General features: G+C 53.2%; 1 protein-coding gene across 1 annotated transcript in view; it reads right to left on the reverse strand.

Annotated features, from left to right (window-relative positions):
• Nucleotides 1-12,816, reverse strand: part of RASA3 (RAS p21 protein activator 3) — a gene marked incomplete at both ends in the record, with an annotated part of 98,650 nt that overhangs the window by 37,467 nt on the left and 48,367 nt on the right. Inside the window, 2 exons of the mRNA XM_080689163.1 lie at nt 3,092-3,186; nt 8,923-9,026. Coding sequence (XP_080545289.1) covers nt 3,092-3,186; nt 8,923-9,026 — 199 coding nt within the window. The remainder of the gene's footprint in view (nt 1-3,091; nt 3,187-8,922; nt 9,027-12,816) is intronic.

The raw sequence follows: 12,816 nt of genomic DNA on the forward strand, positions 1-12,816 counted from the left end.
TCGATCCAGGAAGCCACAGGCTACCCTCTGCCCTCCTAAGGACTGCAAATGTGACATTGCAAAATGAGAGGCGGCTGCAGAGCAAAGACAGCAGCTACAATGGAAGGGTCAGAGAGAGGTGGAGTGGCTGCCTCCTGCCTGGGCCATTTTGTGGGTGAGAGCTAATCATGTCAGAGAAGTGCTAAGTACAGTGCCCACCGAGGCCTGCAGGGCTAAACACTGCTTCCTCCAAGGGCCCTTCGGAGCTCCATTTGCCTTTCATGATCCACTTCCCAGGAGACACACACAAGCCCCTGCAGGCGTTAGATAGGGAACACCCCCCAGCCATGAGACTCACTGCGCCTCCATATTTACAGCTTTTGGTAACAAAATGTTTATGACCCTGACTGAGGTGGTGACACAGATCTATGCAGCAGGTTAAGCCACATAGACCACTCAGTAGTAAAATGGAGGAAGCAGCCCACATGCCAGTCCATGGATGAGCAAATACACATGTGGTCCATCCATGTGAGAAGGTATTATTCGGCTTTAGGAAGGGGCATCCTACCACACACACGACACACCTCAGCCTGAGACAGGAACTGAGGGGGAATCCTGCCACAAGCCACAACACCAGTGAATGTGAACCTGCCGGTGAAATGACCAGTCACGGGAAGAGAAATGGGAGGTCCACTTACACGAGGCCCAGAAGCAGCCGGGCCTCAGACAAAATGGCAGGGTCAGGGCTGGGGGTCCACATTCACGGGGACAGAGCTTCTGTCTGGGAGGACTGACGTTTTGGAGATGGCCGGTGTATGGCTATACAGAAACATGAATATATGTACACCAAAGAACTGTACTTTAAAATGGATACAGTGGCAAATATTATGGCACATGAATTTCGCCACAATAAAAAAGCTAGAAAAAACTTCAAAGACATGCATGCAAACTGATGATCTCTGCATAAAGCCTGCATGTCGTGAGGACACCAGCGTATCTATACCAATCTCGCAGGCAGGGCTGCTGGGACGGGCCCTCTGTGCTGTGGCTCATCTTTAGGTAAAAAGAGGAGAGTACACCATCTTCTGAATCATTATTCCCTGGGTACTCTTTTCTACAACTTCCTATGAATCTATAAACATTACAAACTAAAATTACTTCTTTTTCTGTATGTGGTGCTGAAGATTGAACCCAGGAATATTTTACCTCTGAGCTATATCCCCAGACCTATTTCATTTTAAATTTTGAAAAAGGGTCTCACTAAGTTGCTGAGGCTGGTCTTAAACTTGAGATCCTTCTGTCTCAGCCTCCCAAGTACTGAAATTATGGATGTGAAATAGGCAATAAATAGGAAAAGATGCACTGCCAATAAAACCAAGTCAGTCTGGGGACGTGGTACCCAGGAGTATCTCCATAGGCTGCTCACGACCTGCCTGGCCTCGACGCCAGAGCCCACGCCTTACACGTCAGCATGAGGAGGACACCACAGCCCCCATCACAGCCACACTCCCTGAACCCCCTTCCCAAGGGGAATTTTCCAAGCCACAGTGTGGGAAGGGTGGGCTGTGCTCCTACAGTGACCTACGTCCTCAGCATCAGACTCTGCACTCTGCCAGGTACAGTTACAGCTCTGCAGTAATTACTGGTGTCTTCCAGTTCCCACACACATGGGATCTGGGCCAACGCTCTACTGGGAGACAGAGTTATTAAGTGAGAAGCACATCATGGCACCCTGAGGGTCAAGTCAAGTCCCATCTTGGCTCAGCCTGTGCTTCTGCCCAGCACCTTCAACCAGGGCTGGCTCACATTAACTTTGTGGGCTGACCTGGGCTGGCTATAGGGTTCTGAGCAGATGGTGATATTGAGCCTCTGCCCTTTGCCCACTTAAGGCCTGGCTGAGGAGGAGGGTCCCCAAGGATGTGAAGCAGGCAGGCTACCGAGGCCTACAGCCTAAAACCACCCAGGCTGTGTGGCACTGAGGGTTCCCAGCTGACCGCAGAACGGCTTCTACTCAAGTCTCAGGCCAGTCTCACAGAACACCTTTTTCAGAGACTTCCAGCTTGCACAAACCCATCTTACAGATGAAGAGACTGAGACTTGCATAGGACAGCAGCCAACCCAGGCCACTCTTGGAGACCAGACAAGCTCTGAGTAGGGCGGGCTGCATTGAGTGGGACAGCTCACCATGACTGTGGCCACAGCCACGTGTGGCCAGTGCATGTCACTTCAGGACACGAGCCGAGCTCTGAGCAGGACGGGCTGCACTGGATGCTCACCATGACTGTCACCATGGTGACACACGGCCATTTCATTGTGGTGGGCCTTTGCAGCTGGCCCCTGACCTGGACCACGCTCAGGACCATGCTCAGGGAGGGTCCCCAGCAGAGTGGCCTCGCTGCACCCCTTTTGTGGGGAAGCCTGAGAGCAGCTGTGCCGGGAAGGGAAGGGCCAGGCCCCACGTACCCATATTAGCTGCGCACTCGAGGGTCTGGCATTCCAGCCCTCACACCTAAGCCCTGCTCTCTCCCCTACCATGGCAGGACCCCCAGCCTGGGTGGACTGCTGGGGGCTCAGTCCCAGGGAGAACCCTATGAAGGAGACCACGGGGGCCAGCCCTGTCAGGCCCAGAGCTCTGCCTGTTCTCCCCCTATCTGCTCTTAACCTTCAGCCGAGTGACTGCTCTTCCTGTGTATTAATTTACTGACTTATTTTCAGTGCTGTGGATGAAACCCAGGGTCTCCTGCACTCTAGGTAAGTGTTCTACCACTGAGCTACATTTGATTATTTTGAGACAGGGTCTCACTAAATTGCCCAGGCTGGCCTGGAACTTGTGACCCACTCCCTCAGCTTCCCCAGCAATTGCGATTAGAGGTGTGTTTCATCTCTCCCAGCTACTTTGCATATTATTTTAAACTGCTTCAGTCTCCCTGAAAAAGCGTGATAGCAACTGAAGAAACAAACCAAATTAATAACCCTATATATAGACTTTGCATGCAAATAGGTGAATACACAATTTGCTGATCATTCTAACCTGCTAAGGCCTGAAGCTGTCTTACCCACGGCCCAGCACCCTGTGTTCTGGGCTCCAGCTTGATGGCACCCTGAGACTCACCTGCACTTCAGAGTCAGCGTCCACATGCTGCAGCTGGAACCACGTGTCCCTGTTGTGGTACTTCTGCAAGTCCTCCTTCTGGATGGCCACCTTTCCTGGAACGCAAAGCAGAGGAAGCACTTCATGACCACGATGTCCAGATGTTCTTCCGGCCCCTCAGCAGAGTTCCGACATGACGCCCTTCGCAGCTGGGCACGCATGCTTGGGTGGTCGCTGAGATGCCTGGGCACATGAGAGGCACTGCATGCACAGAAGCCTGTAGGTGCAGAGAGGCTGCAGGTGTGTGAGCAGCAGGCAATGAGAGACAGGGGATTGGCCACGGCTTCAGGCAGAGTGACCTGCCAGACAGCACAGCAGTGCTCAGGACTTGGGGAGGGGTCTTGAGCAGGACAGTGGTCCCAGCAACCCGCCCTACATTCTCCCCACCACATGCACACAGGAGAACTTCTTTTGCAGGCTTCTGAGGAGTTGATGGAAACGTGTGTTTACTGACAGGAGCTATGAGGTGAAAAACACATGGGTGTCTATGTTTAGTTTATACAGATGTGCAGGGTGTGTGCACGAGCATGTGCCTGTGGGGATGGTGGTTCCGGCGGCTCATGTGTGTCCCCAGGTATTCACAGGCAATGGGTGTGGTTGGAGTAAGTCATCTTCCCCCCCTGAAGGCGAGTCCGATCTCAGGATCCACAAATAGGGCCTTATTCCAGGAAAATGCTACAGGCTGTTGGCTGCCTGCCAATCACAGCAAGGCATGAGGCATGGGGCGTCAGCACCTGCTGAGTTGGTCTGACAAGCATCCCCTGGGCCAGCCTGTGCCCTGTGCACCCGCTGCTGGTCAGGAGAGTAGGTGTGTGGTACGACAGCCCACGTCCCTCTGCGCACACGCACACACGCGAATGTGCATGCATGTCACATGATATCTCACCCACACTGAACATCTACAAATAGAAATGATAACAGGAAGTATTTTTAAAAGTTCTAACATTTTGTTTCTGCACCCCAAGATGCTCCCCTACCAAGCAGTCACGCCCAATTTCTGAGGTATGGAGCCCTGGTCCCTCTGGTCAGTCCCCCTTGCATCCCTCTGTGCAGTGCCTGACTGCTCTGGGGCACAGGCTCCCCCAGGCCGAAGCCTCCCACGGCGGCCCTGCTGACCATGGCAAAGCCAGCAGTGCACAGTTCTCTCCTTCTCGTATGATACTCAGGGCTCTCAAATCTTGATGCCGCCCTGGCTGAGCAGCCATCAAACCTGGCACACAGAAGCTCCTCAGTGTGGTCTGATCCCCTCTTCAACCCATTCTGTAATTTCCAGAAGACTCTGTCCCCCTTTCATACAGTCTCATTTTGTCCTGCATGAATCCTAGGGGTGGGCAGGACTATCACACACACTGCACGGTGTGAGACTGGGTGTGGAGATAAGTCTCCCACTCTCTTCTAGCCAGTTCTTCCTCGCATGTGCCCACACTGAGGTGCTGGACAGTGTCTGTGGAGCCCAGCACCTCTGCCCCAAAGGCTCACTGGAGACCTCAGGGGCCCTGGCTGTCTGCTCTTCCACATACTGAGCAGAAATCTGTCTCAGATCTCTACTTCATCTGAGAACTCGGCTGGCCTAAAGACAGCCCATCTGCGCTGGCTCCAGGCCACGGAGATGGCTGTCCAGGTTCACCCATTATAAGGGCACCAGGGCACCTCTGTCCAGGAGAGGCAGAGGGTCAGCAGACAGTTGCCACCTGCCTTCAACCTGGGTGCTGGGTGCGGGCACCAGTCGCTCACCACTCCACTGGCATCCCCTATATTCCTGAGGAAGGCAGCTGCCTCATCTCACTCTAGGACACAGCCTCAGGACAGAGCCCGAGGCAGCCTCCGTGCCCAGGGGCTATGCTGCAGGACTGTGGTTCTGGGGCCACAGCCTGTCACTCCACACACAGCTGGTGCTGCCATCCACACTGCACATGCAAGGGTCAATACAACTGGCCGGCGTGACCTCCTCAGCCCACTTCTCCACAGACCCTCAGGAGCAGAACCCTGGAGCTATGGCCCCTGCCCAGCCCACCAGAGCCACCAACGCTGGCAGGGGAAAAGCAAGATGGCACCACAAAAAGCAAGGTGCCAGCAGACAGAAGGATATCACAGGAACCCAGAAAAACCCAGCCACATGTGTGCAGGATGCCCCCAGACAGCACAGGTCACAGCTCCCCTCCTGCATGCCCACTGGGTGGGTCCCAACCTCTGGCCCTTCACGCCAGCCAGGAAGGCATCCTCCCACAGTTATAGTGAGGTGTAGAGTGTCCCCTTGAAGAGCTCATAAGTCCGTGAGAGTTGATGTGATGGAGTCTTGAGGGGTGTAACCCCTTCATCAGGTGATGGCCTGTGGGGTGTGGCTTGAGGTGGGTGCAGCCACGGGATTATGTGGTTCACTCTGCTCTCACCCTCTCTTGCTTCTGGCCACACAATATGAGCAGCCTCTCCCTCTCTCTGTCTCTTGCCGCCGCCTTGAGATCTCCAGTCACTTCCCTCACATGGACTGAAACCCAAACTATGAGCAAATATATCTTCCTATCTCTGAGTTACATGGTCATGTTTTTCAGATTATAGCTATAAAAATACTAATGTACCCACCTCTGAAACTCTGTCCTTTCCCCCCAAGTGGGATATGATTTGGGGTTTCACAGTAATAAAGTAATAAAGCGTGGGGCTGTGGAAAGGGATGACCAAACCTTTGTGCACAGAGCCTTGTTCAGCTAGACAGGATGGCTACCTGCAATTGCTGTGTTTTCAAGAGCAGGGGACTCCCACATATTTAATACATATGTCAGTCCTGTAACACACATCAGTGCCACTCTATTTTTAGAAGTACCACATTTAGTTTTTAGATAGGGAATACAGAACACAGAAAAAAATTCAAAACACTCAAAAATATTTACAACACAGCCAAGAACGAGCCTCCCTCTGTGTGGCCTGGTTCTTGAACGGGGTCGTCTATCACAGTGGGCTCACAGAGCAGGCACCTCCTACAGGAGCAAGATGGCTTCCCCACAGGCTCAGCCCCTTCTACACGTGCTCTGTTCTCTGCCAGCTGTGATGCAGCCAGGGCTTCACTGGATCTCAGCACCATGCTGATTTCCCTCCAGCCACAGAGCCATGAGCTAAGTCAACCTCTTTACTTACAGTGTTCCAGGCTCAAGTACTTTGTTACAGAATCCAAGTAGCACTGGGATACCTGGGAACCAAAGCTGCTGACCTAGGCAGCTGAGGCAGCCTGAAACCTGAGAGAATAAATAACCCTTGGACTGCAGCTCCAATATACAACACACCCCGACCCATGTTTCACCAACAGCAGGTCTGCTCAAAACCTAAAAGAAGCCTTAGAAGGAGCCAACTAACAACAGGTTCTGGTGTATTTTCTCTCACTTTCAGCTTCTCCATCAAATTAAACTCAAAATGCTTCAATATAGACTCCTACAAGGGACGAGGCTGTAGCAGTGGCAGGACCAGGCCCCTGGGCCCTTCCCACCATGCTGCTGGTTGCACCCAGCACACCCTTTGTAACTAAACCAGGATGCCAGTGGTCAGCTTCAGCCAAGGGAAGTGAGACCAGGCCCTGGAGCAGCACCTGCCTGGGTGGTGGTTAGCCACACCACATCCAGGAGGGCAGGAGACGCTGCTTCTACTGAAGGACAGTAGCAAAATCTTCATCTGCATTGGGCCTCACTCTCCCCAAGATCAGCAAGCACCCCAAAAACCAAGAGCACACCGATCCTCAGGAAAGGCACTCATGCCAAAGATATGACACTTCAGATCCAAAGAGTTCCCCATGCTTAGAATAGCTGCAATATTTCTGAGGGCATCCACGGCCCCTGACAGCTCCCCCAAGCCCTCAGAGAGAGCACCCTTGTCTGCCTACCATCAGTGCCTGCTAAAGGACTAGGCCCAGGAAAGTAGCCTCCCCTCACCCACCAAACTTGGGGCCTGAGGAGGGAAGAACTCACGTATGATCATGAGGACAAGACCAGGTACCAGCCACCGCTCACTCATCAGGGAAACCAGTGCAGATGTGATTACCACCAAGCGCTCTGCATGTGAGGGAAGCCTGCATGGCCCAGTCCCCTCAGGCAGAGTCTGGGCAACGTGGCCCAGGGCGGTGCTGGGCTGACACAGATGAGAGACTTGAGTAAACTCGGCCAGCGGAGGAGCCCAGACCCATGCCCTTGGGAGATCACAGTGACTGCCAGCGAGGCAAAGGCTTCAAAGGAAAAGCCCAGAGCCCAGCCACACTCCCCAGCAAAGCACAGGTGCCCTTGGACTGCCCACAGGAAAAGCACCGGCCAGGTAGGTCCCTCCCATGCCAAGGACCTGCATTAACACGTTCCACTCATCCCCGGGAGCTGTGACCCGCCGTCTGTACCACACTAACACGCACAGGCAACCTCCCTCAGGAGGCAGGCTGCTTGGGACCCTGGGCTCCAGGGTGGGTCAGGCCGTGCTGCTGAAGGGCCACATCAGTGGCTCGACTGTCTATACATGGGCACATCCCTGAAGGAAGGGGCAGAGAGCCCGCACAAGAAGGCCGACACAGAGTGAAGAGAAGCAGGCCACAGCTCAGTGTGCGCGGGAGCGGTTCCGACTGTGCAGAGACTGTGAATAGGAACAGGCGCCCAGAAGAACACCGCATCTGAGGAATGAGCTTCCAGCATGAGCCTAACATCACTGTGGCACCCTGCAAACACTGAAACGAGTGGAGGACACCAGCTGACCCAGCAACGATGGTGCCGTGCTGGACAGGGCTGCGGCTGCACCCGCGGGACTTCCCACTCTTACATGCCTGAGTTAAGTCAGACGAGCATCTATCTATGCACACGCTCAGGCAGTGTTATACTCCTCGACTCACCTCGCATGCCAAGCATGTTTCTCAGAAATAAACCGAGCACGTCTGTCTCCACAGGCAGCGTACAGATGGAGCACAGGCAGACACCTTGACTTGAGAGGTGAAGAGCTCTGGGCTGGAGACAGGCGACCAGAGGGTGGTGCAGAGCCAGGGCACAGGGCTCCAGCGTGTCAGGAGTGAGGGCAAGGAGAGCAGGTGTGGGGAGTGAGTGTGAGGCCAGGGGTGATGTGTGTGGTGAGTGCAGATGTAGGGTGGGGTGAGGCCAGTGTGAGGGGCAGTCTCTGCTCACTCAGGGACATCGGCTCCAGTGCTGCCCAGCCCTCTGTCCTGAGCCCCACCCCAGACAGACTTGCCTCCAATGAACACCAAGCAGGAACCATCCCTAGGCCTGCTCACCTCCCTGCCTCCTCCTGTGACCATCTTCTGGGGAGAGTGACAGGCCTAGAGACCCTGAGCCCAGAGGGAAGTGAGACTCAAAGACCTGTGAGCTCCAAGGACAGGCGCAGGTGAGCCTGACCCAGCCCCTCCCTCACTGAGACAGGGGAGGAGGGGGCTGGAGTCAGGGCAAGAGCGGCAAAAGTTAGAGAAGAAAGTTAGAGTTAGGGGACGGCGCGGTTGCTCAAAGGACCTCCCTGTGGGGAAGTGTCTTGAAGTGCTCACAGAAACCCCAACCCCACGTGTTCTGGACTGACATGAGATTTTGGTGTTAAGCTCTTCTGCACATTGGCAGTGGCCACCAAGACACACAGCGAGATGTAGGACAGGTGCCAGGCCACTGCCATCAGGAGCAGCCCAGCTCCACACCATACTACCCAGGAAGGCTCTAGACCAAACACGCCCACATTCCCCTCCTAGTCATGAGCACAGGGTGTGCGGTAGAGACTACCCGTTACTGTTCAGGAAAGACAGAAAAAAAAATGAAGAAATTGTCCATTTAAGTACCTACCTATGATGGAATCCCTCCGGAAAACGTCTCTATCGAAAATGTAAAATGACAGGTGCCGAAAACTTCGAGGAATTTCACAGTAAAAGTCTTCTCCATAAAAGGGGCTGGACAAACAAACAAAATATGCCAAGGTTAGAACTCATGCCACAGAGTTTGCGCCTCTGTGCTCAGGGCCTGTGACCTTGCTTTGACACACATGCACCACAGGAACAACTGCATGAGTCCCTGGTGAGACATGAGATAGACTTGATAGAGATAGACCGCAAGAGGTCTGGGTGGGACAGCCCAGATCTGGGTGGTGGCTGTGTGTCCCACAAATGGCCTCTGTGCTGGGTTCAGCCTACAGGAAATCAGAGTTCAGCGTGAATGTAGGTGTTGTGAACATGGATACTAACAAAATGGTTTCTGTCATATGCCCAGTACACACCCTCAGGACTGCTGTATGTGTTGGTTTGGGTAGGGCACAGCAGTGCTCACTCACGTATCAAGACAGAAACAGCATTCCAGTCTCAGACATGCTCCTTTTCTTCCAGTGCAAAATCCTGCCTGAGCAGCTGCTCTAGCCTCTCGAGGGGAGGGCAGAGCACCCTGTGCGAGGCTGACCCCCACTGTGGCTGCAGCATCAGCCCACGCGTGAGTCATTCCCAGCTGCAGCAGCCCCACAGATGGAGACTTAAAATAAACCAAGGCTTGAATTAAGGGGCAGTAAGCCAGTGGGCTTCATCACTAAACAAACCTCCCTGTTGTTCTGGGCCTGCACAGGTGGGGGCTGGGGAACACTGGCTCATGACACCACACAGGACCACTGGACCTGGCAGCTGTCTAGGAAACTGAGACCGCTTCAGGAGAGGCACACCTTCACATCTCAGAAGTGGATGTTAGTCCAATTTCATGCTCCTTTATGGCTAAGGTCCAAAATAAGAAATGTAAATTACTCAAGTAGGAGCTGAAGCAGTACGCTTCACCTGGAGAAAGCAGCAAGAGGGCACAGGGGCTGGTCCTGGGACAGGTGGGCGGCAATGTGCCAAGATGAGTGCAGACCCTCACCACAACCACAGGTGAGACCAACTCAGGCGTCACCCGCTGGACAAGCTAGAAGAAGAGAGCAGGAGCCCCCTGTGGCCTGCAGGTGGGGAGGGGCTCTTAGATATGACACAACATTCACAGCTGCTGAAAGAAAAGCAAATCAGTGAATCAGATTCCTTCAAATTCAAAACAAAAGTATGTTTGTGCTTTAAAAGAACCACTAAGAAAGTGAAAAGACAGACTGGGGAAATATATGCAAGTCAGTTACCTGATTAAAGGACTTGTATCCAGACTACGTAAACAAACAACACTTGTAACTCAATACTGAGATGACACATAATTCCATTTAAAAATGGCAAAAGATTTGAAGGATACATCAGTAAGGAAGACAGATGGCCAACAAGCATGTAAAAAATGCTCAACATCATTAGCCTTCAGGTAAACACAAATTAAGCCAGGAGATGCAGATGAGGCTTCTATGGGGCCTCTGGGCAGGCAATCACTGCAGCCACCCCAGGCTCAGGGGAAAGGGCTCAGGGCCAGGACCTCCTCCTCCTCACACCAGACCTGTGGACAGACAGCTCCCACTAGACTGTGGTATATAGTGTGGTTAGAGGTGGGGTGAAATTTCCTTAGAAAACCATCTCTTTGTAATGAAGACAAAATCCTCAAAGGGAGCTCTAAAGCGCTTAAATTGTTTTAAGCATTTGGAGCACAGAAATACTCACTCAAACAGAGCAAGAAGCAGCATTTTATCCTCCATGAAGGCAGGGTACCTAGGACTTCTGTCGTGAGTGTCCTAGGTCAAAAAGTACTCATAGAAGACTGCATCCTTCACGTGTTCTCATCCAGCCTTTCCAGGTAGGTGTGCCTTCCTTTGATGCCCCTGCATATGTAAACAGACCCACCAGGAGAGCAGGGCCCTGGTTGAGCTCCCAGACACAAGATGCCTAATCTCTCCGTTCTCATTATTCTTGTCATAATCAAACACCTTAAAAACACTGTGAAGATGGATGGCATAATCTATAGGAAAATTTCCAGATGGGGGTGGGGGGAAGAACCTCTATGTCAGGGGGTCTGAGACTATGTGGACATGTGTCTGCCTGTGGACATGTGTGCATGTGTACAATAGGAATGTGTGTGTACATGCATGCACATGCCTGACTGAAAGTATATGCCCAAGTGCGCATGGTATGCCCATGGGCATGTGTGCATGCTTGCGGATGCAGGTGTGTGCAGGTATGTATGGGTATGTGTCTGTGATCATGCGTATGTGTGTACATTTGTGCCTCTGGATATGTGCATACTACAGGCACATGCATGTGACTGCGTGTGTGTGTGGTATCTACATGTGCACCTGTAGTGTGTGGGCATGTGCAGGTGCTGGCCTGTGTGTGCCTGCTAGCACACCATGGGTGCATGTACCCTGGGTGCAGGGTGGGCATGTGTATGTGCTAGCCTGAGTGCCTGCGTATGCCTGCTAGCGAAGCATGGATGCACATGCCCCTGGGTGCACAGTGTGTGTCGATCTGTGGGCACGTGCAGGTGTTGGCCCATGAGTGCCTGTGTGTGCCTGCTGGCGTACTATGGGTGCATGTGTCCTGGATGCAGTGTGTGGGCATGTGCAGATGTTGGCCCATGAGTGCACATGTTTGCTATAGGCACATGTGTGTGCCATGGGTGTATGTGACCACATATGCAAAAGCACAATGGATGTATATGTTCCTCACAACTCACTGATTTTGTGACAAGGAGTGAAGCCAGCGTGCCTCCATGCAGAAACACAGACGTGACAGATGAAGTAATCCCAGGACAGGATGGCTCCATACTCAGGCCTGTGGCGCTCTGAGACAGAGATTAGTATGACCTCACCTGGAGGAGATGTGGCTCTTGAGGAATGTCCCAAGGACCCTAAAAACTCCCACCAGGACCCATCTCTCCCACAGCCACGCTGGGAACCAAGCCTTCTACCTCCGGGGGATGAACACATCAATAGCTGTGGGCCTTAATGTGGATCTGTAAGCAAAGGAGGACAATCTCTAGGACATGGGTTACCAGGAGCATCACTGTTCTGCATGGGCACATGCTCCAGACATGGTGTGCCATGAATGGTCATGTGTGCAGAGGTGGCAGGTTCCCTGATGGAGCCCTCCCCAGTCTCCTTGGAGGACAGGTAGGGGATTGCAGTTAACTGGGCCTTTGATGTGTGTATGGTGTGTGCTATGTGGGGTGGGGTGCAGTAAGGACCCTGCGATGGCCCACACAGGTACCTCAGGGTACTCATCACCACCACTGCACTCAGAAGGGAAATCGTGGCACAGCAGGAGACCCAGCTACGGGCAGAAGTGGACTGCACCCTAGTGGAGTCTCCTCAGTCACATCTCAGCTCGCCTCTGCCATTGGGCAGCAGCAGGCTGATCACACATGGCCCGGGGCAGCCAGCCCGGCCAGCTCAGCAACCAGGCCTTCTCCAGCTGGCTGAACCTTGTCTCTTCTGATGCAACTGCTTTTGAGAACCTAGAGACCCCTTACACTGACACACAGCCATGAAAGGTTCCTGCAACAAGAGGCCACAAGTCCTAACAGGGACTCAGAGCAGGACACAGAGTCTAAACAGCAGGCAGGCTGCTCTGGGGGACCCTGTGCTGACCCGCTGCCAGACAGGAAGGGCTGCGGTGGGCATAAGCACCCATCAGCAGGCACAGCCGGGTGTGGCCTCTGGCAGATTAGCCTTCACCACAGTCCTCCGCTGGGTGTGGCCTCTGGCACTCAAGACCCTCACCAGGCTCCTAGCTGAGCATGAATCTTTCCTTTTTCACTGAATGGGTTTTTTAGTTTATTTATGTATCTTGGCATCTCAACTTGGAT

The sequence above is a fragment of the Muscardinus avellanarius genome, assembly GCF_963383645.1.
Source record: "Muscardinus avellanarius genome assembly, chromosome: 2".
Classification (NCBI taxonomy): Eukaryota; Metazoa; Chordata; class Mammalia; order Rodentia; family Gliridae; genus Muscardinus; species Muscardinus avellanarius.